Genomic DNA, 23,473 nt, shown 5'->3' with positions numbered 1-23,473 from the left:
GGGGCGGCCTGGCCCGGGACACCCCCTCCCGGTCCCCTAGCGGGGCGGCTTCGGCTCCGGCAGCACTGGAGGCAGCAGCGGCCGTAGGGCGACTTGCGGGGCACGCCCGCCGCCGCGGACCGGGACGCTTCCCCTCCGGGACCCTCCACCGACTCCCTCCGCCGCACCGTCCCGCGGGAGCCGGCGGGACCCCCGGCCGACAGGGAGCGCCGGCGGCGGCCGCAGCACCATGAGGCGGCCGTGGGGCGCGCTGCTGCTTGGCGCCCTGCTCTGCGCACACGGTAAGCGGCGCCGCCGTGCCCGCGCCGCCCGGCCCGCCGGGAAAGTTTGTCCGTGGGTCCGGCCGCTGCAGGACTCACCTCCCGAAAACCGGGCGGCGCGGGCTGGGGCCTGAGACCCCGCGCCCTCACTCCAAGCCGTAGCCCTGAGCGTGCGTGCCGGTGAGGAGCCGGAGCTCCCCCAGCTCTTCCAGCCCTAGAGGGGCGGCGGTGGAGGAGCTCCCCGGCTCGGCTCTGGGCCGGGCTCAAGAAGATCCGAGGCTCCCGCTCGCCTTCCCTCGCCTCTCTTTGAAGAACTGAGGGCTGCTTCCCTTTCAGGTTAAGACAGGGTCTCTGTGTCCTTGGTGCGAATGAATGTGTGCGAAGAAAGGGAGGCGGGGAAGGACGGTCGCGAAACCATAAATTGTAAAAAGCCCTCTTTGCAGGGACTGGGGGTCTCGGGCGGATGGCGGAGCGGGGCCCCCAGTGGAATTGGAATGCTGGGGTTCTGGGGATGCCTCTACTCGGGGAACAGTTCGTCGGACTCCAAACCTTGCTCGCACTGAGGGTCTTTGGGTACTGCTTGCTCGCAGCATCTCCCCTTAGTGGTGTTTTGGGTTCCCTCTCCTGGCTGCGACCAATCAGCTTCCTGCCCTGGATCCTTCCCGGTGGTGGGGGCGGGAGGGGGGGGAAACCGGGTTGGAAAAGAGGCAGAGGAGGGACACAGGGAAGAAACTGCTGGAAGGCTCCCGCAGATCCGACCTGGCCGGAGTAGTGGGACGGGGGGCGGGTTTCTCCGAACATCAGAAGGCAGCCTCCCGGTCGGAGCGGTGACCCTCGGGGGAGCTGGACGGATGGCAGCAGAACGGCTGCTTCATCTGCTCCTTATTAATAACTTGTTTGGTGCCCGTGCTGAACTGTTGTGTGTGATTGGGGCTCCAGTGGAATCTCTCCACAGCCGCCTAGCAGCGAGAGTGTACCCCGTGATTTAGCAGCTTCCTCTAGTTTGTGCCCAAAGATCAAAGAAGTTTGATCTTTGAACCCCAACCCTGTTCACCCGGGGGGAGATCCGAATCTTCGCGTTCCCGCAGCCCGGGTGAGGGGGTGGGGTTCGGAATGGAGGGGTCTCTAGACCCTGGCCTTGCTCGCACCGGTTCTTTCTTTAGCGTGCGGGAGCTCGTGTGGAAAGAGTGCCGATTTCGGAACTTGCCTGGCAGGGCGTGGAGATGCCTGGGCACTCGTTTTAAAGATTGGTTTACCTCCCAAATCCAAAACAGAGTTCTCGGGTCTGTTATTTAAACCGGCCGTGGGTTTAAACGCCTTTTTCCATGCCCTCTCTAACGCCGACTGAGCTCTTTTCTCTCCGCTCTCCGTTCTCCCTCTCCGCGTAGTAGCCTGGCGGAGCCACGTTCCTCCTCGCACTGCGCTCTCCCCCTCCCCGGCTCTCTCCTAGAAGGTTATTTGTAGCCTCTTTGGCGTGTCGGGACAGCGGCCCTACTGGGGTAGGAATGTAGCTGCTCTTCCCACCACATGGGCCCCTTAAAGGGACAGCTATGCTTTTTGGGGGGTTTCCCCCTTCGGGTTGCAGGAGAAGGGGATGGAACTTTCCTCTCGGCCCCCTGGAGGAAGTTTTGAAAAAGATCAAGGGAAATGGCACGGCACTGAGAAAAAAGAAAAAAAAAAAAAAGGCTAAAACGGATACCAACAAAACCAAAGAAGAGATTGTCGCCTTCTACCCTAGAGATAGGGGAGCTGGAAGGTTCTGGGCTGACACTGGCCAAGAGGATTTTATTGCTCCAGAGCTGTCAAAACTGCATACACTACATCAGCACTGAGAATGGAGGTAGAAAATTGTATTTATTTAATGTTTCACAGAGAAAGGATGGGAGGGTTCTTGGTAACTCTTTTGGGTTTTTTTTAAGGATAAAAACTTTATTTTTTAAAAGATTTCATTTATTTATTTGAGAGAGAGAGCACAAGCAGGGGGAGGAGCAGAGACAGAGGGAGAAGCAGACTACGTCCTGAGCAGGAAGCCCCTCGCTGGGCTGTATCCCAGGACCCTGAGATGGTGACCTGAGCTGAAGGCAGACCCGTAACCGACTGAGCCACCCAGATGTCCTGAGGACAAAAAGTTTAATAGAAACTTCTGAGCATGGGAGATTTTCTGTGTGCATGTGTAAGGATATTCAGTGGCAGGAAGATCTAAACCTCCCCTAGCCTGATACTGAACCATCCATCCTTGGAGGTCTGGGGGAGGTTGGGGGATGTGGAGAGAGGACAGATTTTTGGTTCACCAAGGAGACTGAGCAGTTGCTCCACCAGAAATATCACCAAGAGGGTCCCTAACACGATGTTCCAGGGGCTCAGGGAGAAGACAGTGTTTTATAGTATGGATGCAATACAGTAAGGTTTAAGGTGCTTATTTGGATGCTGTTAGTCCTGTGGGCTTTTCCTAGAGCCTATGTGTTTGGCCTTAAACTACATGACACTCCAACCTTAAAGATTTTGTTAGGAAACTTGATTGCTGCTGATAGCCCTGGGTGTCTTTCTCCTGAGGGTTGAGGTGAGGCCTCAGATAGTTGACCACTGTTGGAAGAGTAGAAACTACGTTTGTCTTGGAGAACTCTTCCAGGTAAGCAAAAAGTTGAAAATTCTGCCCAGGTGCTTAGGTAGATAGAAGGCTATTTCTGAGGTTGAGTGCAAAAGAGTAGAGCTGAGACTGGTCTCCTTTCCATTTGGCTGTTGTCATGGTGCTTGGTTGACCTTGTCCCTGATCTTGTTGGACTTGTGAAAGATGCTTGGCTTGTCACTGATTTTGGATTTCCTCTTCTGTCCCCTGTTGAATATCAGATAACATCTTTGGGACTGGCACATGGTATTAAGAATGACAGGTGCAAGGGAACCAGTCTGGTTATGTCTGATACAGAGCACGTTGGGCATGTCCATCTTCTGGGCCAGCAAAGAACACAGAAGGTCACAGAGGACAGGGTATTTTATAGGTCTTTGCTCACTCTTTCTACTGATTGACTGCTGATCTTGATCACTAAGAAGAGGAAAAATAGGAAGGATTGGCTATGTTGCTTCTCTTTGAAGAGTAGATCAATATTAGGGGCTTCCTGGATAGGGAATTTGGGGGACGACTTTAAGAAGAAGACTTGTCTTCTTTTAATGATCGGGCACATCTCATAATTATGAGATGGTTCCATGCCCTTGGTCAAGTAAGTCTGTTAAAGCCTGTTCCAGCCACAATCTACATTCCTTGATGAAGCCTAGCCACAAGTTTTGCCACAGTTGCCTAGGCATGGGGCATCTGGGCCTCAGACTGTGTCTGAATTACCATCGCCTCTTCAGCAGGGGAAGTCCTTCTCCCCTTCTCAGCCTGGTGGGATTCCGTGTCCCAGGAAAGACTTCCCACTGACTGGTTGGCTGGCAGAGCCCGGGTTTGGCCCTATAAATAGCTCTGAAGAATGCCTGCGCTTGCTGCTCTCCATCCAGCTTAGAGCTGACAGGGTCAGGTTCTTTCACCCAGATACACTCAGGAGCATTCCCTAAATTGGGCTCTGCACCCATTCATTTGTTCGTTCATTCACCAAACACACATTTGCCAAGCACTAGTCTTAATCACCACGCACATAGCTCAGTGATTAAGCAGCACAGGCCTCCCTGGGTTTGAATCTCGGCCTCAGCACTTCTTGGTGACCGCGTGCAGAATGCCCAATCTCCCTGAACTTCAGGGTTCTTATCTGTAAATGGGGGGAGAGCTGGAGTAGTAATAAATTCTCATGTAAGAATATTATAAAAATTAAATGAGATAATAGTACATTCAAACCATTCAACACAGACTATTCTGTTACTGCAGGCTTGGATAAATGTTAGCAGCTTGTTAGCAAGTTTGCAGGAGTCGATTAGAGATGGTTCTTACCTTTGGACTATGGGAGCCAGGTAAACAAATCATTATACTGTAGTGTCATGTGCTAAAATGGAAGGTCAGCCCTTCATTCATTTCAGCCCCTTCTTCCCACCCCCCACCTTGAAAATCTAATGAAACCTAAGCATAGTTCCCCTCCGGTCCACACTTCCAGAAAGGAGATCTGTTAAGCTATACCATGAGTCTAGGGAGCCCACACCACCTTAGTTCTCCTGGGAGAGATCCCAGGGTTTTCCTCTGGGAGCTTCCTTGTTAAAAGAAAGCTCTGTGGTCAGGGATGAGGCCAGGCATCTCACTCTAAGGTTGCCATGACCTGGGGTGAGAGGTGCTGGCTGAGGTCTCTTGTAACTGGAACAGTTTAGAATTCCAAGCTCTCCCTCCCACTGGCCTGGGAAAGGAGTCAGGCCCCAGAGCTCATAAGGTAGTAATTGCCCCAATTTGGGGGCTGGGCCATTGCAGCGCCGCAGTCTTCCTTCATGACTACCGTCTTCAATCAGGAATCCTGTCAGTGTGCAGGGATAATTGATGTGAGTCTCAAGCCCATGACTCGCCCCCACCCCCAACCCCTCCACCCCAAAGTTTGACCCCTGTTGTCTCTTTGTTTCTTCCTTTTAAGTTGGTGCCAGTGATGTGATGTTTTTGGGGGCTGTGGAAAGTTGACCGTAACCAAGAACAGCCGGTAAGAAGAGCTGATTTGCTGGCCTTCCTGGCGGTCGGTTGACTCCATTTTCTGGTCTGCATTTTTGATTTATGCACTTAGGCATTCCCAGAGCTGAGTGGATTGACTGTAAGCGTCCCTATCACTCATTCCCTGCTCATTCAGGTCAGAGTGAGGCAGGGCAGGGCTCTGCCTGACACCCAGCTGGGGAAAGCCTCACTGGGACTTGCTGCAAGCCCTGACTTGGCCTACGGGAGCTCCCCCCTCACCTCTGCGCAGAGCCAAGGATCTGAGCTAGGAGCAAAGCCGGAAACAAAAGACTGGGAGCAAACCTCCCATCTGGCTGGGAGGCAGTCGACACAAAGGTGCTGCTGCATAATTTATCAGCAGACGTTTTCTGGGGCGGGGAGGCTCTGGGCTCAAGGCAGAGCCTTTTTGGAGGAGAGGGACCCTGCTCCTGTCTGGGTGTAGGCTCAGGCAGGTACTGAGTAGGTTACTGAGTAAGACACCTGATCAGCATGTGAAATAAAGCTTGGAGATCGTAAGTGCCTCTCCAAGCTCAGCAGCTCCATTTCCTGCCAGCCCAGCCCAGGCGGGGGGGGGGGGGGGGGAGGGAGGTGCTCCAAATGTTCCTTTGGTTGGCCCCAGCCTTGGGAGCCTGACTGCCACCACCTTTTGGGCATGAATGAGGACAAGAAATAGTTTCTATGTTGGGTCGACTACACCCTTCTGGTGACCAAATACAGACACGACGTTATAATATCCATAAGCCTAGCAAATAAGAAAGGGGAGTTCTCTCCTCTTTCCACTCCCCAACCCTACCACACCTCAGGCAGTTTAAACAAGAAGTTTCAACTACAGGTTCAGAGAGGCGGTAAAAGCAAATGGTTCTGAAATGCATCTCTTCCAAATAAGAATTTCTGCTCTTCTGGGAAGAATCGATGGTAACCATTTTTTGCATCACAAACTGGGATGTGTGGTCTAAATGATACAAAGGTACTTCTGGGGTAGTTAACGTTTTAAAACCTTTTGCTATCTCCCTGGCGCTGTGGTATTTATGGTGTGTTATCCCATTTACCCCTCACAGTGTCCTGATGAGGTAGGTACTGTTAGGTTCCTGTCTTACAGATAGGAAACTAAGGCTCAGAGCAGTTTATGTCATACAGCTAGTGAGAAACTGTCCCAGGATTTGAACCCAGAGCCTAAGTTGTTAAGCCTCTAACCCATACAACCCCTCAGTGTGGAATATTTTATATCCAAGCTATAACAAAAGATCTAAGTTGGGACTACCTATATTATATCTTAGATTGACTTCCCCTCTCTGTTTTTAGTCTTCATTTTCTCATGGATTCTCAGTGCATAAAGAATAACTTCTCCATGCTTTTGATGGAGGGAGGCTTTATTTATTTATTTATTTACGGGGGCAGAAGGAGAGGGAGAGAGAGAATCTTAAGCAGGCTCCATGCCCAGCATGAGCCCGACATCGGGCTCGATCTCATAACGCTGAGATCAGGACCTGAGCCGAAATCGAGAGTCAGACACTTAACGGACTTAGCCAGCCGCCCAGGCGCCCCAAAGGGAGGCTTTAAAAAGCTCCCAGGAGGAGAAATGAGGTTTCTTGCTCTCGTGAAGCCATGTATTACAGTGCGGACCTTGTGTTTTGAGAGGTAGGGGGAGAAGAAAGCAATATTTTGAGCAGCCCCTTATAGAGCACAGCCACATTCAAGCCCTGTTGGATTTGTGAAATCTGTTGACTCAGCTGCTGCGCAGAGTAAGTACACCTTTGAGGACCTGGGTGGGGACAGCCTAGTATCATAGCTACATTACTGGGTTGAGAGAGGATATATCTAGGTGAAGATGACGGGCTAATACCAACAACAGTAATACCTCCTTACTGGGTACTTCATAGGTATTATCTCATTTAAACGTCCCAGCAACCCTGTGAAAGAGGTACTATTATTACCCCCCTTTTACAATAGAGGAAGCTAATCCATTTCTGAATTGCTCTGTGATTTAGGTTCTGAATGCTCTTTTCTATGCTTGCCTCCTAGGAATTTGTTGATGATAAGCAAGGCAAGGGTAAAGGATACTATGGGCGTCGAGCTCCTCCAAAGAAAGGCACTGATGCAGGGCTCTCGCCACAGTACTCTCGTCCACCTCTTCCCGTGGTCATTCATGTCACCAGCTCAACTCAGGGGGTGGCACTGCAGCTTGGCCCACAGTTTGGTTTTTATTTTTATTTTTATTTATTTATTTTTTTAATAATGATTTTTTATTATATTATGTTACTCACCATACAGTACATCCCCGGTTTCCGATGTAAGGCTCGATGATTCATTAGTTGTGTATAACACCCAGTGCACCATGCAATACGTGCCCTCCTTACTACCCATCACCGGTCTATCCCATTCCCCCACCCCCCCACAGTTTGGTTTTTAGACACCTCGAGCCCTGAAATAGCGGGGCTTAATTGTGGGGTTGCTGGATAAGACAGTTGTGGGTGAGTCCAATTCTATCATAGTAATAGCAAGAGCTGTCGTTTACTGAGAGTCTAGTATGTGCCAGGCATTATGCTAAGTGCTTTTTATGAATTAACTAATTTAATTCTAATAATGTCCATGTGAGGTAGGGGCTGTGTTTATCCTGATTTTCCTGATGAGCAACTAAGGTATAAAGAGATTTAAATAACATGCCCAGGGGCAGACAGCCAGGAACTAGCTTCGTTTTGTTCCCATGCTCTTAACATTATGCTCTCCTGCCTCATTATTTAGAAGACTCATCATTACGAACTTCTTTTCCATGGTTAAGAGGGGCAAGAGAGAGGGGTGCCTGGGTGGCTTAGTCAGTTAAGCATCTGCTTTCAGCTCGGATCATGATCCCAGCCAGGGTCCTGGGATCGAGCCCCATGTCCAGCTCTCTGCTCAACGGGTAGCCTGCTTCTCTCTCTCCCTCTGCCTGCTGCTCCACCTGCTTGTGCTCTCTCTAGCTCTCTCTCTGTGTCAAATAAATAAAATCTTAAAAAAAAAAAAAAAGAGTGGCAAGAGAGAGCTGAACTTGACGGGACCAGTAATCATGAGTCTGAAGCTGCCCCTTACTGGGGCAGCCCACTAGGAGACGACTTCACCTGGCAGATTTCACACCAGGTGAGGCTGGCCTCTAGGGATTTAGGCACAGAAATAAGTTCAGTATCACAGCCTGCCAATCCAGCGAGCAAAAGGAACTCCTGTAGGAGAAGGGAGTGATCTTGAACTGGGTAGGACCAGGACACCACCTTAACAAGAAGATTCCTGTTTTCTTCAGTATAGATTAAGTAGGAAATAACTACTTTTATTTCTGATATTCTGAGCCTCTCTTTTCCTTTGACTCCAACTCACACAAGACTGTAGCTGAAGATATTATTCATTCCTTCATTTTACAAACTTGCATCAATCAACTACTACATACGAAGCATTGAACCGTGCACTGTGAATACAAGGACAAAACTCTGTCATACAGTTCCAACTGCCAGGAGGCTTATGGTCTGTTAAGTGAACGGTGATCCCACCATGGGCCAAATGCTACCGAAAGAGGAGGCACAGAGGGCCTCCAGAGCGGAGACCAGGGGCTTTCGGTTCATCTGGGGTTCATCTGGGACCACACGGGTCCCCGTGGGGCAGCATCAGGAAAGGGTGCACTTCCTGGCCTCCTTCTGCCCACCATTTACCTTTTTTGGTGTTAGTTCTGATGTTCTCTAAGCAAGCGCTGTCCTTTGAAACGGGCTGTTTGTAGGTGCCCAGGGTTCTCCCAATTCCAGGTGTCTCGTGGATGAGGCAAAATCCATTTCCAAGCGGCTCCTTGCTGCCACTCCTTTTAGTTATGTCAGTTTTGTCTTGTTCCAACGGGCATCCCTTTCAGTGAGAGACACTGACTGCGTAGGCTGCCCAAGAAGCTGAAATCAGTGGATTGGTCCCTTGATTGGCCTGGACGTAGTTTATTTCATTTCGCATAATTTATCCTCATTAAATAAGGTTAATATCCTCACCATTGCCACCAGTGGGCAGGAGGGGAGAGGAGAGCTTTGGTGTGTTACAAAGGCCCTTGTCTGATATGAGTGAGTGATGGTTCCTCCCTTTCCATTGTAATCCCTTCCCCGCTGGTAGCTGTCCTAACCCAGCACTCACGGGACACTCCTTAAGCCTTCTCATTCCTGGTTCAACTTGAAAAAGCTGCTCTGTAGCTGTGTATGGTCATGGTCCACCGTGGGCCTGTAAGTGACAGGTGCGGCCCCCCTTCAGCTAAGTGTTCTGTGGGATGGTAGAGAGCAGTGCCTCTCTAACCTTGAGTATGTGTCAGTGTCCTCTGGGAAGCTTGTTGCAAGTCCAGATTCTGAGATCACATTAGGAGAAGAATACTGGTCTAACGGTCGGAATGGGGCTGCCATCCTGGCTCTCCTACTTACTCCATGACCTTGGCCAAAGCAGATGACCTGACCTAGTAAGTGGGGACTGCAGTAACTACTTAGGGTTATTGTAATGATGAAAGAATGCCAGTGTGCATGCAAAAGTAGCTTGCAAACTCTAAAGAGTAACTGCAAAATATTATTATTTGTTGTCAGAGCCCTGTTCCTTTCTGGACCAACACAACACGGAGGCCCTAGTTCAAAGGGCTGGGGCTCCAGACTCTCCCTGCTTCACTACTTTACCTTAGGGCAAGAGACATTGGTCTTTAGTCTGAGCAGTAACCAGAAGAAGAGGTTACTGCTTAAGATCCACAAACTTACTGTGTATTTGTTAATGGAGAATGCGTAAAGGAGAGGGATCCAGGAGTCTCAGGGTTGTAAACTCCCCTTTTTGACCTCCCCTTTTTGGAAGTTCTCATAATAGCGATACCTGTCTTTGGGAGGCAGTGTAATTAAGTAATTAAGTGATTAAGAGCGGAGGCTCTGGGATCAATCTGCCTGGGTGTGAATGCTGGCTTCAATCCTTATTTAGTACCTGTGTGACCTAGCAACAGACTTCACCTCACTGTGTCTCGGTGTCTTTAAGTATAAAGTGGTGACAATAATAGCAGTGTCACCTCCCCGGTTGTTGAGAGTAGTCAATGATGTAACATAAGAAAAGCACTTAGAAAAGCATCTGAAGGGCACCTGGTAAGTACATACTCAGTAAACGTGATGGTTGTATGATTATAAAGCTTTTGCCATGTGCTGGTCCTGTGCTAAGCAGATTACATGGATTCCCATTTTGTGGATGAGGAAACTGAGGTTCAAAGACCTTAATCAACTTGCTCAAAGTTGTAGAGTTGGTGGTAGAATCAGGACTTGAACTCCAGTCTCTCTGACTCCAGAATCTATGCTCTTTACTACGACATTCCACTACATCTGGTATACCACCAAATGGATGTTACCCTTCTTTCCTTCCAAAGAAAGCCGCAAAGAATTGGTGAAGTGGCTGAGGCAAGGGAGGCGAGGTATAAGCGGTGGGATTGTGGTTAACCTCCCAGGAAGACCCTACATGTCTTCCCAGGAAGAGCCCATTCACATGTATCCCCCAAAACCGGATGACTTACCTATCAAGGGTAGGGAACACTTTGGGGAGAGATCTTTTTGTTGTTGAATTGCTTTAGGTCAAGAAGGCCCAAGCCCCTGGAGGCTGAAGGGAGTGTGGCTGGCAAATAGCTTTCAAGGCCAAGAGCATAGCTGAGTACTCTAACTTACCACTTTCCAAAGTGAAGACTGAACGTGCCACCCGCCCTCATCCGTTTCCTTTCTTCACTCTTTTTGTTCAAAGGGGTTAAAAGCTGTCCTTTCTGATCATAGCCAGGACTTGCCTGAAAAGGCAGAATTCCACTTCCGGGGATCCCAGAGGGGCAGCGGTTGTCCAGAGAGCTGGCTTTTTGGAGTATAATGTGTCTGTTTACTGTAGGAAAGCCCAAGGCCAGGGTTTGCCTGATGGTGGCTGTCTGGCCTATGCATGCTGACATTCCCATGTTGCTCTGCCATGCAGGAAGTCGGGACTCTTCAGCCGCCTGTAACTAACTGCATGCCCACCCCATGGAATGCTTTGTTCCTGAAGTCTGCTGGGGGAAATCGGGACTTCTTTTATCATGTGCAGCCAAAGGCAGGGGGTGGGGCCCTAAAAAAAAAAAAAAAAAAATCAACCGGGGACTGAAGGCTTCTCTACTTTCGGTATTTTTTTTAACTTGCACACAGCAGCACTGCTATACTGTTTTTCTTGCTCTCCTAATCCTGGTGCTTTGAGAAAAATTTTGCCCCTGCATCCGCAACAGTCCACGCCCCTGGCCTGTGGTCACTGAGCGTCGCGGTGGGCCAAGGCCCGAGATCAGCTTCATCCACGTTTCTCTTCTGGTCCAATCCGTGTGGCTTTTCACAAATGAGGAAACAGAGACTCAGGGAGCTAAGTGACATGTACAAGGTCACACAGCTGGTCAGGGGAACCCAGTCTGTCTGCTCCAGTCGGGTGGGCCTCTCCTGCTTTCCTCTCCTGATCCCCCAGCCGCCCCTTCTTCTTCTCTGACATTGTTACTCCCTTACCGTGAATTCCACATTGGTGTAGCCCCTGCTCTCTGCTGTGTTCTCAACCTCTCTTGACGTTTGGGGCTGGAGAATTTCTCTGTTGTGGGGGCCTGCCCTGCACGTTGTAGGATGTCCAGCGGCATCCCTGGCTTCCACCCATTAGATGCCGGAAGTACCTCCAGTCACGACAACCAAAAACGTGGTCACACGTTGCCAAGTGTCTCCCTGGGGGAAAACCATCCCTGGTTGAGAAGCACTGAGTTAGTCTTATCTTTGCTCTTCACCATTTCTCCCTGTGAAGGGGATCTGTATGCTGGGAAGCCCACTGAACGGAGTCCTTTGGAATATTTAGTCTCTGCTGTTTCATCCAACCAGAGTTCCTTGAAGCAGTGCCCACAGCTGTGATGAGCTGGTCACAGTACAAAAGTTGCTCAGGGTCTGAGTGAAAAAAGCCTCTTCCCTTCTCCGTGCTCTCAGAATAGGCCCAAGAGGATGGGACTGGGGCTGGGGCAGCCGGGTCTTCAGTGCTTCCCTGGGGAAGAAGCCTCTGTCCTGCACTTGCAGAGAGACCTGGACAGAGAAGAGCCCTGGGCTTGGAGTAAAACCTTCCTCCGAAGTGTAGAGATGCTGCACCTCTCAAAAGGATTCCTTTGGTTTCCACAGGAAACCCGGCATCTTTTCTAGGGCAGCTGATTCCCTTAGCTTGTGGAGCGGGAGGCCGAGGTCTCAGTTGAGAATCTGGTGAACTCTGTGGTCCTTTATTCCAGAAATGTACATTTTGCCTATAGTTTCAATGGTTCACTAATCCCAAATGTTGGCCATCCATCCATCCATCCATCCATCCATCTGCAGGTTAGGAATCCATGCTTTATGCTCACACTTTGGAGGTTCAAGTGGAGAGGGATGGCTTCAGGGCTCTCTCCTTGCTTTTGGAGGGGATAGCAGTGCACCCTTTCATTCTGGGCCCTAATTCCTTCCCTGTTCCAGCCCAGCCTGAGGGCAGGGCCCAGCTAAGGAGAGGAAGGGGAGAAGAAAGCGAGGGGGAGAGATGAGCAATGAGCGGTGGCCCCCTTCTTTCCCAGCTGCAGCAGCCCAGCGGGTTAGATGAATGCAGGGGAGGGGGGAGAGTGACCCTGGCAGAACCCTTTGTTCCAGCTGAGGCTGGAGCAGGGGCACTGAGCCATTCACACGCCATCCCAGAGCATCCTGCTGGGCACGCTGGGGAGGGGGCACAGCAGCCGGTCATGGGACTTGGCCAGGCAGATAGCTCCATGCTCAATAGGGAAGCCCAGCTGCGTGCTGCTGAGGCTGGGGGAGGGGGCTGCTTCTGCCATCCTTCCTCCGGGCTGTGGCCTGTCCCACAGACAGGAAGGCTCTGACTGGTCCCAGTCACTCTGCCCTGAGGTGGCCTTTGTCCCCTCCCCCTGGGGCCCTGCTTCTCCCGGTCACCCTCCTCAAAGGTGAGTTCTGACCTCTGACCAGGAGACTCAAAACCACCAGTGCTGCTTCCTGCTCCCCTGTGTGGATTCCTTATTCCAAAAGGGGCTCCGGCATTTTAATTCCACTATTTCTTGTCCTCCCTGGCCAACAACCAAGGGTGGGGTCCTGGCCAGAGACAAAAGCATCCATATTTCAACCTAGCTTTGGAGGGAAGGGTACTCAGTTTCTCTTTCTGCATCACCTTTTCTGTCCCCCTGCTCCTTTTCCCCAAGAGCACCGTCTCTCCGAGTGGCATCATTTATCTCCGGTCTCTTGGGGGTACTGGGCAAAAAACCTGGTCCTAGAGGGGGTACCTGGACTGCTTATGAATCCAGAGCCACAGTATCTTCTCAAGCATTTGTGCCTTGGAGCACGGGGGAAGGCATGATTGCATGCTCTCCATTTCCCTGTGGTATCACTGTGGCTCCCTGGGTGACAGTGCCCCTGGACTGGGCTCCTCTGCTTTACTCTCTCGAATGGGCTTTGGTTGGGCAGAAGCTGAGCCCTTCCTGGTTCCTTTCCCCTGTGCCCAGGCCTCGCCAACAGCCCCGAGTGTGCTTGTGGTCGGAGCCACTTCACGTGTGCGGTGAGTGCCCTCGGCGAGTGTACCTGCATCCCTGCGCAGTGGCAGTGTGACGGCGACAATGACTGCGGGGACCACAGCGATGAGGATGGCTGTAGTAAGCACCTCCCTCCCCCACCAGGCACCTCCAGCCCCCCCACCCCCATCCCAGGCAGTGGCAGGAAGCCGTAGGTAGAAGAAGGACGCAGGGATGAGGGTCTGAGGGAGTGTTCTGTGCACCGGCTGTGTCAGACCTAGCACGCTGGGCTCCTGTGAGGGTGACAGGTGTTGACAGATGGGAGGTGTCTTTACGATATATATGGCTCCAATCCTCCTGTCTTTACTGTATTTCCATGCGGCTATGACCAATAAACTGTGACAAGTGTGGAAGAAAACACCCTTGAAAACTGTAGGCAGTCTCTTTAAATAGATCTCTCTGTATTCATGTGAATATGTTTGTATATTTGTACTCCGTATTTGTGCATTTTTTAAATGTGCTTACTACATGCGGATGCAGATTATTTCTGTTTCTTATGCTGGTATTCTGTATAATCATATCTTTTTTAATAATAGGAACTTTGCAAGAAATCTTATAGTCCTTTTAAATCTTCCTCTCCCCTCGCATAGTAATGTCTGCACAACAGGCTGGGGCATCCTGCCTTGACCTCTAGCCCTATTGTGGCTGAGCCAGTTGTCTGGGGCACCTGCAGCACCTGTGTCTGAGGGTGGCTAATTAGTCTAATAAGATTGAAGCTACAACCTGGACCTTGTTAACCCCACCAGTGCAGCTAATTGTGATGATAAATGGCTCACTTTCATGTAGCACTGTCGTGTGCATTATCTCAAAAGACCGCGGTGAGCCAAGTATAATTACCCCCATTGTTACCATCAGAGAACCTATGGCTCAGAGAGGGTACCTGACTTGCTCAGTGTGAGAAGTAATGAGTTCTAGAACTGGAAATTGAGCCCAGATGGGTTAATCATCATTTAACAGGAGGAAAAGGAAAAAAAATACACCTCTTTTTCTTACTCATGTTTCCCTTACTGCTTTCTTAGTGGTTTGGGGTTCCTTGGGCTGCCCTGCCCTGTGAACCCCTCGTGGCCATTCCCTGAGAATACTCTGGAATACTCCGGCTTCTTAGCTGTGGTTTCTGCTTAGCTTCTCCATCAGCTGGGGGCAGGCTTGGGAGTCTGTGAGGAAGGACTGGGGAGACATGGGGGAAGGGGCGTTGGCCAAGGGCTTCCAGCCAAGGTGAGGCTGCCTCGGGAAGTATCCCACACTGAGTCTGTTGCCTTCTTTTCCCGGGACTCAGTGCTGCCCACCTGTTCTCCTCTTGACTTCCACTGTGACAATGGCAAGTGCATCCGGCGCTCCTGGGTGTGTGATGGGGACAACGACTGCGAGGACGACTCCGACGAGCAGGACTGTCGTGAGTGCCGGTGGCGCCAGGCGGGCTCCATCACGCTCTGCTGGGAAGGGATTTTTCAGTTGAAAAATGATTCCCCAGGTCCACATCACCTCCAGGGTCCTCAGCTCTTTGTCCCTCCTTTCACCTCCCCTCTTGGTTGGATGAGCCCAAGAGAGGGCCCCCTGCTTCAGATCCCTCGTGGCAGTGCTGGAGTAGCCTGACTGCCCTGTTCTGTGGGGCTTTCTGGTGGGCCTGCCGCAGCCTGACTGCTCTGTGCCCACAGCCCCCCGGGAGTGTGAGGAGGACGAGTTCCCCTGCCAGAACGGCTATTGCATCCGGAGCCTGTGGCACTGCGATGGGGACAACGACTGCGGTGACAACAGTGATGAGCAGTGTGGTAAGTGGAGTTCTGGGGGTGAGGGTGGGGGGAAGGCTGCGGTGGTCTGGCCTCCAGGAGAACGGGCAGCAGCGGCTCGAGCATCTGGAGCACCCAGAGGAAGGCAGAGGGGCAGAACGGTGCAGAAACCCCGGGAACTGTGGGACAGGAGCCCAAGGCCCAGTCTTTCCAGGGCCATGGCTCCCTCCCACCAGGGTCTGCACCGAATCTGTGATGTCTGGCAGGGACTGGGTCAGACCCGCAGGGGCAGCAAGGGTGGGCATTGGGGATAATCCAAGGAGGGCAGCCTGTAGGGCTCCTGCAGGATCCCTGTCCCGTTGCGTCCCCCAGACATGCGCAAATGCTCTGACAAGGAATTCCGCTGCAGTGACGGAAGCTGCATCGCTGAGCACTGGTACTGCGATGGTGACACCGACTGCAAAGATGGCTCTGACGAGGAGAGCTGTCGTGAGTGACCCCAGAAACCAGGCTGGTGGGCTGGGCCGGGGCAGAGGGCTGCATCCCAGGGGCCGAGGGTCAAGCTGCAGAGTGCATGCGCAGTGGGACAGGAGGGCGGGCTCTTCAAGGACCGCACCTGCACCTGGGAGGCTGGGCTAGGGTGGAAGCGTGTTCCCCAGGTGTAGAGGGAGGGCTTGCTTCGGTCCACCAGCACACGGGAGTCTATCAGAGCTGTCTCAGATGAAACTCGCTTTCCTTGCCTGAACGTCTCACCCCTTGGAGGAGTCAGGGCCTCTGTCCTCTGTCCAGACCTGAGCGTATGCCCCTCCCTACCCCTGCATGCCTTCCAGCCTCAGCAGTGCCAGCACCCCCCTGCAACCTGGAGGAGTTCCAGTGTGCCTACGGCCGCTGCATCCTCGATATCTACCACTGTGACGGGGACGATGACTGTGGAGACTGGTCAGACGAGTCCGACTGCTGTGAGTGGTCTGGCCAGCAGGGTGGAGGAGGAGGGAGGGAGGCCAGGCCCAGAGGAACTTCTGGGGTGGTAAGACACAGGTGCCAGCTGGGGCAGGAGCTCCGGGGAGGAGTTTCTGGATTCCCTGCTCCCTGTTAGGCCGAGATGGAGGAGCCAGGTGCTGGGGCCGGGCTTTCTGATCTGCCCTGGACACTGTGTGCAGGGACTGGCTAGAGACAGGAGTCTGTCCTGTTTCCCCAGCCTCCCACCAGCCCTGCCGCTCAGGGGAGTTCATGTGTGACAGCGGCCTGTGCATCAACGCAGGCTGGCGCTGTGACGGCGATGCGGACTGTGATGACCAATCTGATGAGCGCAACTGCAGTGAGTGGGGGCAGGGCCAAGGTGCTGGGCCAGAGGTAGGGAAAGGGCTCATGGAGCCAAAGAGGCCACTGTCAGTAAAGACAGGTGGGACAGGACTGTCGTGGATGGTGGTGTAGGTTGGGCACAGCATAGAGGCGCTATGTCCAAAGGGATGCCAGTCACACCGTGGACGTATGCATTCTGTAATTACACAGGTTTATATATCCGTCCCGGCAGTTTTCTCGCGGCCACCACAAAGGCGTCTTGAGGAAAGGTTGTCTTTTTTTTCTGATTTGCACAAAGACGCTGTTCAGAACAACCGTGACGAGAGAGTGGCGTGGATGCTGGCTCGAAGTGCAGTTTGGGGCAGCAGGGTGGAGCATCGGGCCACAATGGGGCCAGCCTTTCATGAGGCCTTTGCTTTGCCCAGCCACCTCCATGTGTACCGCGGAACAGTTCCGCTGCCGGTCGGGCCGCTGCGTCCGTCTGTCCTGGCGCTGTGATGGGGAGGACGACTGTGCAGACAACAGTGATGAAGAGAACTGTGAGAACACAGGTGGAGTCTCCCGGGGGTACCCCAGGCCCCTGGACCCGTGGTTGGGTTGGAGGACAGGGGTGGACGGACGGTGTCACCACTGCCGTTCCAGCTGGGCTGCAGGGATGCTTTCGTCAGATCTTGCCCACAGCCTGGGTTTTCCCTGCCCTTCTCAGTTACCAGTGTCAAATCCAGGTGCAGCTGTTAGCCTGCCCAGCCTTATGGCCTAGAACACGGCGTCAGCAGCGTCTCACGTCTGACTCATACCCAGCCAGCCTGCCTGTTGCTCTGCCTAGTGAGCGGGGACTGTTCTCTGTGGCTCGCAGCCCCCACTGCCCTAGCCCTGCCCCAGGCTGCCGGACACATGGATGCACTCTCTCCTTCTGTCCCATGTCCCTCACCATCCCACTGTGGTGTCCTGGGGAGCGAACGAATGTAGACATCCAGCCAGCCCTGTCTGAGCTGCTTCCTGCCCTGGACCCCGACCCTCCCACCTTGAGTCTCATCTGTCTCTAGCTCGCCCTAGAAAATGACAGGCTCCCATCCCTTTGTTGACCCAAGCCTTGCCCTGCTGTGACCTGCCTCTCCCTCCAGCCCTGCTCTGCAACCCCCCTTTCTAGGAAGCCCCCAGTGTGCCTCGGACCAGTTCCTGTGCTGGAATGGACGCTGCATCGGGCAGAGGAAGCTGTGCAATGGGGTCAACGACTGTGGGGACAACAGTGATGAAAGCCCACAGCAGAACTGCCGTGAGTGTCCCCAGTGGGCGGGCCTGGCCCCTGGTCTGTGGCTGAACCCCACCCATGCGGTTCAAAGCGAATCCTCCCTAGGGATTCTTGCAGCCTCGGGAGCTGTTCTTCGTGGTCCAGGTGGAATGCCAAGTTGGCTGTCTGGGGGAGGATTCTGGGCTCAACTCCCATCTCTGGCTTGGCTGGCACAGGGCCCCGGACGGGTGAGGAGAACTGCAATGTTAACAACGGTGGCTGCGCCCAGAAGTGCCAGATGGTGCGGGGGGTGGTGCAGTGTACCTGCCACACAGGCTACCGGCTCACCGAGGATGGGCACATGTGCCAGGGTGAGCTGGGGCCTGCTTTGGAGCTGGGCAGGGGCAGCGGACAGACAGCTGTGCTTCCCCTGGGTCAGACATTTGACGGACGTGACCTCATTTCATCATCCCCCCTAGGAGGTGGCGATGGTCCTGTCTGTTTCACAGATGGGGAAACCAAAGCCCAGAAAGGTTAAGTAACTTACTGATGGCCACAGAGCCGGTGAGAGCAGAGTTGGGATTATAGCCCAGGTCTCCATGACCTTGAAGCCCTTTAACCACTTGTCGTATGGCCTTCCCACTAGGCCTAGAGAGTAGATGGCTATGTGGGCAGGGAAGTGACTAGTCAGCCTGGGAGTTGGGGTGGGAGGATGGCAGAACGGAGATCTCCTGACCCTGCCCGGTCCTCCCAGATGTGAATGAATGCGCGGAGGAGGGGTATTGCAGCCAGGGCTGCACCAACAGTGAAGGGGCCTTCCAGTGCTGGTGTGAAGCAGGCTATGAGCTCCGGCCCGACCGACGCAGCTGCAAGGCTCTGGGTAAGGGCTGTTGGCGTTCGCCTCGGTGGACAGAGGGCTGAGCCTGGAGACATCCAGGGACTCCAGTCCTTGAGGATTTGCTGAGAGGTAGAGAGAGTTTTCATCTCCGTAAAATGGAGCTGTGAGTTGGAGCTTCAGAGGCTCCCGCTCTTCTAGTCCTGCTACCAGCAGCTCCGGACATGCTCTTAGGGGTAGGGGACCCCATCTGTCAGCTGAGGAGCTGGGGGTGCACACTGATGGGTGTCAGGGGCAGCTCTGGAGCCCAGTGGGGGCCCCATTTCTATGCCACGTCCCAGGGCCGGAGCCTGTGCTACTGTTCGCCAATCGCATCGACATCCGGCAGGTGCTGCCGCACCGCTCCGAGTACACGTTGCTGCTCAACAACCTGGAGAACGCCATTGCCCTGGATTTCCACCACCGGCGCGAGCTCGTCTTCTGGTCAGACGTTACCCTGGACCGCATCCTCCGTGCCAACCTCAATGGCAGCAATGTGGAGGAGGTGGTGTCCACAGGGCTCGAGAGCCCAGGTAGGGAATGAGGCCCTAGGGGGAAGGGCTGGGCCACACCGTGTGCAAAGCAGCGGTGGAAGGAACAGGATAGTGGCTTGTAAACCTTGGGCAGCAGAACATCTTTTTCTTCCAGTGAAATCTCGGATAGAATTCTAGTAGAGAAAATATGAATTTTATGGGTTCAGGTTTATGACATTTGCTCGTTAGGCGGGCTCAATAGCAATGAGTTGTTTTGACGAATGTAATCATTTGAAATCAGAGATTTATGGACAGCAGTTACAACTCGCTCAAAGTCTTAGCATTTGGTTCAGTTCAGAATTTTGTTTTGATTGGTTAGTATTAAGGATATTCTCCTCGACCCAGATACATACATCCAAATGTTTACAGATAAAAAAAACCCAAGAGCTTACTCTGTCAATCTCAGGCCATTCTACAAGCCAGTGAAGTGGGTTAGAATTTGGTATCAAGCACATTTGACTCATATGCTTATGGAACTTCTGAAGTACCTCTACAAAACTCTGAGCCACAGTTTGCAAACCCTTGAGCCAGTGTGGCGGGGGACCCTGGGCGTGGGTCAGGGAGCCAGGATTCAGGAAGTAGAATATGGTTGGCTGAGAAGAGGAAGTGCTTGACCTTGGACAGCTCCTTGACTTCTCTGTACCTCAATTTCTTCATCTTCGCGGGGATTCTAGTATCTAGCCCCCAGAGTTGTTGTGACAATCAAGTGAGTTAGTATACGTAACATGGTTCGAACAGTGCCTGACCCTAAACCTTCGTGAAAAGATGTTGCTCTTGTTACATTGGCACAGAGGAGCCATGGCTGAATCCCTGACACTTTCCTGCTGCCTCTTTCCATCAGGGGGCCTGGCTGTGGATTGGGTGCATGACAAACTCTATTGGACCGACTCGGGGACATCAAGGATTGAGGTGGCCAACCTGGACGGGGCCCATCGGAAGGTGTTGCTATGGCAAAACCTTGAGAAGCCCCGGGCTATTGCCCTGCACCCCATGGAGGGGTGAGTGAGCTGTGTCTCAAGCTCCCAAATCCCTCTTGCAACCTCTAGGGACAGTTCCCAGGCCACCTGGGCCAGATCTTCTTGGAGGGCCTCTTCACAGTGTGGCATTAACAGCATGGGCTCTGCTCCCAGACACGCTTGGATTTGAGTCCTGGCTCTGCAGTAAATGGCTGTATGACCTTGGGTCAGTCTATATCTCCACTCACTCACTTATAATTGGTGATAAAAAAAGCATACCTACCTCCTCGCCGTGTGAAGATTAAAAGAGACTCGTTTTTTAAAATGGAGGTATAATTGACATATATAACCTTATATTAGTTTCAGATGTACAGCATAATGATTCAATATTTGTATATATTGCAAAATGATCACTGCAATCTCATCAACATCCGTCAGCATGCAACAGTCACAACAATTTTTTCTTGTGATGAGAACTTTTAAGATCTACTCTCTTAGCAACTTTCAAATAATACAGTACAGTGTGATTAACCATAGTCACTATGCCCTATGTTACATCCCCATGACTTATTATATAACTAGAAGTTTGTACCTTTTGACCCCCTTCACCCATTTACCCACCCAAAACGAGATGCATTTTAAGTGACATAATACACATTAGATCATTGCAGGCACTTAATATTTTTATTATTAGTTATAGTGTTGAGCCAATTAATAAAAATTAATAACTTTTGTTATTAGAAAAAAAGTTTCCTACAAGGGTTGGGATTTTTGTCTGCTCTGTTCACTGTTATACTCCTAATCCCTAAGAGACAGCCCTGTAGGAACTATTAAAAAAAAAATTGTTAAATGAATAAATGCCCAGCTAGAGACATTTAAATTCAGACATTTAGAAAACACTCTGGGGGCTACACACAGAATGTGTCTCCTACTAGCTGGAGTTCCCCGGGTCAAATGGATAAAGGGCCCCGGTCTGATTATTATTCCTGTTACTACCTGCCTTCTGCTGCCTGTTTCTCAATTTCCTTTTGTCTCTTCCTAGTACCATTTACTGGACAGACTGGGGCAACACCCCCCGCATTGAGGCCTCCAGCATGGATGGCTCTGGACGCCGCATCATTGCCGATACTCATCTCTTCTGGCCCAATGGCCTCACCATCGACTATGCTGGGCATCGTATGTACTGGGTGGATGCTAAGCACCATGTCATCGAGAGGGCCAATCTGGATGGGAGTCACCGCAAGGCTGTCATTAGCCAGGGTGAGGCCCTTTCTCCGTTCTCCTTCATCTCTCATCCTTCGTCCTCAGTCCCAGCCCCCAGGAGCCTTGGCAAAGGGTGAGATCTGTGCAGTTGCCAGGCCTGGGCCCGGAGCCCGTGGCAGGCTTTGTCTGGACTGAGGTCCTTCTGGACTTTCCCCAGGCCTCCCGCATCCCTTTGCCATCACCGTGTTTGAAGACAGCCTGTACTGGACAGATTGGCATACCAAGAGCATCAATAGTGCTAACAAATTCACTGGCAAGAACCAGGAGATCATTCGCAACAAACTCCATTTCCCCATGGACATCCACACCCTGCACCCCCAGCGCCAGCCTGCAGGTAAGAAACGACGCACCTGGTAGACCTCCAGTGCCTCTGAGACCCTTTCCTGCACCTGTCACAGCTGGCATTGTTTCTGGCAGGGAAATTTGCGGTTGGCACTGATACAGGCCAATTTCTCCCTCTGCTGGACATTTAGGGTACAACGCCGAGACTCAAGAAAATCGGCTTCACTGTCCCCGTTTGATTCATGCAAACATTTATAGACTATCTCTTCTGTCAGGGATTCACTGTGTTCACGGCTGGGGCAGATACCAAAAATAATGAGACATAGTTCCTCCTTCCAGGGAGCTCATACCCTGGCTAAACCCCTACTAACCCCCTACTCACTTGCCTTGGGGTGGACTCTGCCAAGCTTTGGTCTTTCCTGACCCTTTTGCTCTGGGCTCTTTGAACAGGGAAGAACCGCTGTGGGGACAACAATGGAGGCTGCACCCACCTGTGTCTGCCCAGTGGCCAGAACTACACCTGCGCCTGCCCCACCGGCTTCCGCAAGATCAGCAGCCACGCCTGTGCCCAGAGTAAGTGGGTATGGGGCACCTGCCTCAGGGGATGTGCCTTGTGAAGGTGGGCAGAAGCAACAGGAGATAGGAATTCAGGGGGTTGCCTGTCATGGGGAAGAGCCAGGCTCCTCAGATAGCCCCTGGAGAGGAAGAACTTAAGAGGCCGATGGCTCCCTTATCAAAGCTGAGGCCGGAGGCTCAGTGAGACCTCCCGGTTGAGTATTAATTCCTGCAACCAGGCTGGTGGATCATTTCACCAGGTAGGATGCTTTATCCATAGGCAGTGAGAGGGTTCCAGGCCCTTCTACAAAGCAGGGGTTTCTATCTCTTTACCTTTAGCTTCACCCTGTTAATGACTTCCTTTCAGCCCCTAAGCCAGAGAGCCAAGATTAGGACCTCTGGTGATGCTCTGTATGTGTAGACCCTGGATAAATACATGTCTAACGAGTGGGAGATAATGGGGTTCCCTGGTCGCTCCCTGAACTGCTGTTTTGGCTTCCTTTGAGCTTCTGCAGGGTCATTGCCTTGAGAGGGTAGCCCTGTATAGCTCAGAGTTGCAGGTGACTTTTCCTAAGAATAGTCCAGAGAAGGGTGATCCAGGAGTATGACGTGACCAGCAAGGGACTAGGGGTAATTCCTCACACATCAGCAGCTGCTCTTACTTACTGCTGTGTACTCGCTGACCCTCTTGTCCCTTGTTAAAACCAAATTTCTCTTGGGATCTGGGTCCTTTCCAGAGAGTGATATTAGGCAAACTATTTGGAGGAACAGGGGCTATTCGTTTAACACACCTCGATTGAGAACATACCTTCCTTGCATTCTTGTAAGTGCCCAGCTTTGTCCCTCTTGCCTCAGTGAGGTACAAGAGGTTTCCCCAGGACCTCCCCAAAGCTTAAAAGAAGACACTTGATGAAGTAAGGCAGGAAGTGCCTTCTCAATGCATACTGAGAAATATTCAGATAGACCATGGGGGTGGCCAGAGCTCCTTCTCTGGAGCCAGAGCTGAGTTCAAGTCCCAGCTCTGGTGCTTTGTAGCTGGGCGAAGCTGGGCAAGCTCCTTGACCTGCAGTCAGCCTCGTGGTTGCTAAGCTGGGAAATGAGAACAAGAATGACGTGAATCACAGAGAGTTGCTTTGAGAGTAAAGGCAAGAAGAGCACTGGGCTCAGGGCCTCGCAAGGAGTAAGTGCTCAGTAGTCATTGTTGGCTGACTTTGTGAGGAGAAGGGCATGTAGGGGGTGGAGCGGAGCCTCAGCCCTGAAGCAGGCACGGAAGGGAGCAGGGCCGGGTGGGGTGGATGGCCAGCCAGCCAGTGCA

At 52.2% G+C, this 23,473-nt stretch overlaps 1 protein-coding gene across 1 annotated transcript in view; it reads left to right on the top strand.

Moving 5' to 3' along the window:
- The first annotated feature begins 723 nt into the window (after positions 1-723).
- Positions 724-23,473, top strand: part of LRP4 (LDL receptor related protein 4) — a 47,620-nt gene continuing 24,870 nt past the window's right edge. The window contains 16 exon segments of the mRNA XM_040639807.1: positions 724-928; positions 13,370-13,516; positions 14,712-14,828; positions 15,091-15,204; positions 15,535-15,651; positions 15,993-16,121; positions 16,361-16,480; positions 16,890-17,015; positions 17,615-17,740; positions 17,932-18,066; positions 18,450-18,575; positions 18,872-19,102; positions 19,944-20,100; positions 21,101-21,318; positions 21,479-21,655; positions 22,054-22,176. Coding sequence (XP_040495741.1) covers positions 724-928; positions 13,370-13,516; positions 14,712-14,828; positions 15,091-15,204; positions 15,535-15,651; positions 15,993-16,121; positions 16,361-16,480; positions 16,890-17,015; positions 17,615-17,740; positions 17,932-18,066; positions 18,450-18,575; positions 18,872-19,102; positions 19,944-20,100; positions 21,101-21,318; positions 21,479-21,655; positions 22,054-22,176 — 2,368 coding nt within the window.

The sequence above is a fragment of the Ursus maritimus genome, unplaced genomic scaffold (genome assembly GCF_017311325.1).
Source record: "Ursus maritimus isolate PB19 unplaced genomic scaffold, ASM1731132v1 scaffold_23, whole genome shotgun sequence".
NCBI lineage: Eukaryota > Metazoa > Chordata > Mammalia > Carnivora > Ursidae > Ursus > Ursus maritimus.
The sequence above is the reverse complement of the archived record's forward strand: the minus strand, read 5'-3'. Positions and strand labels throughout refer to the sequence as shown.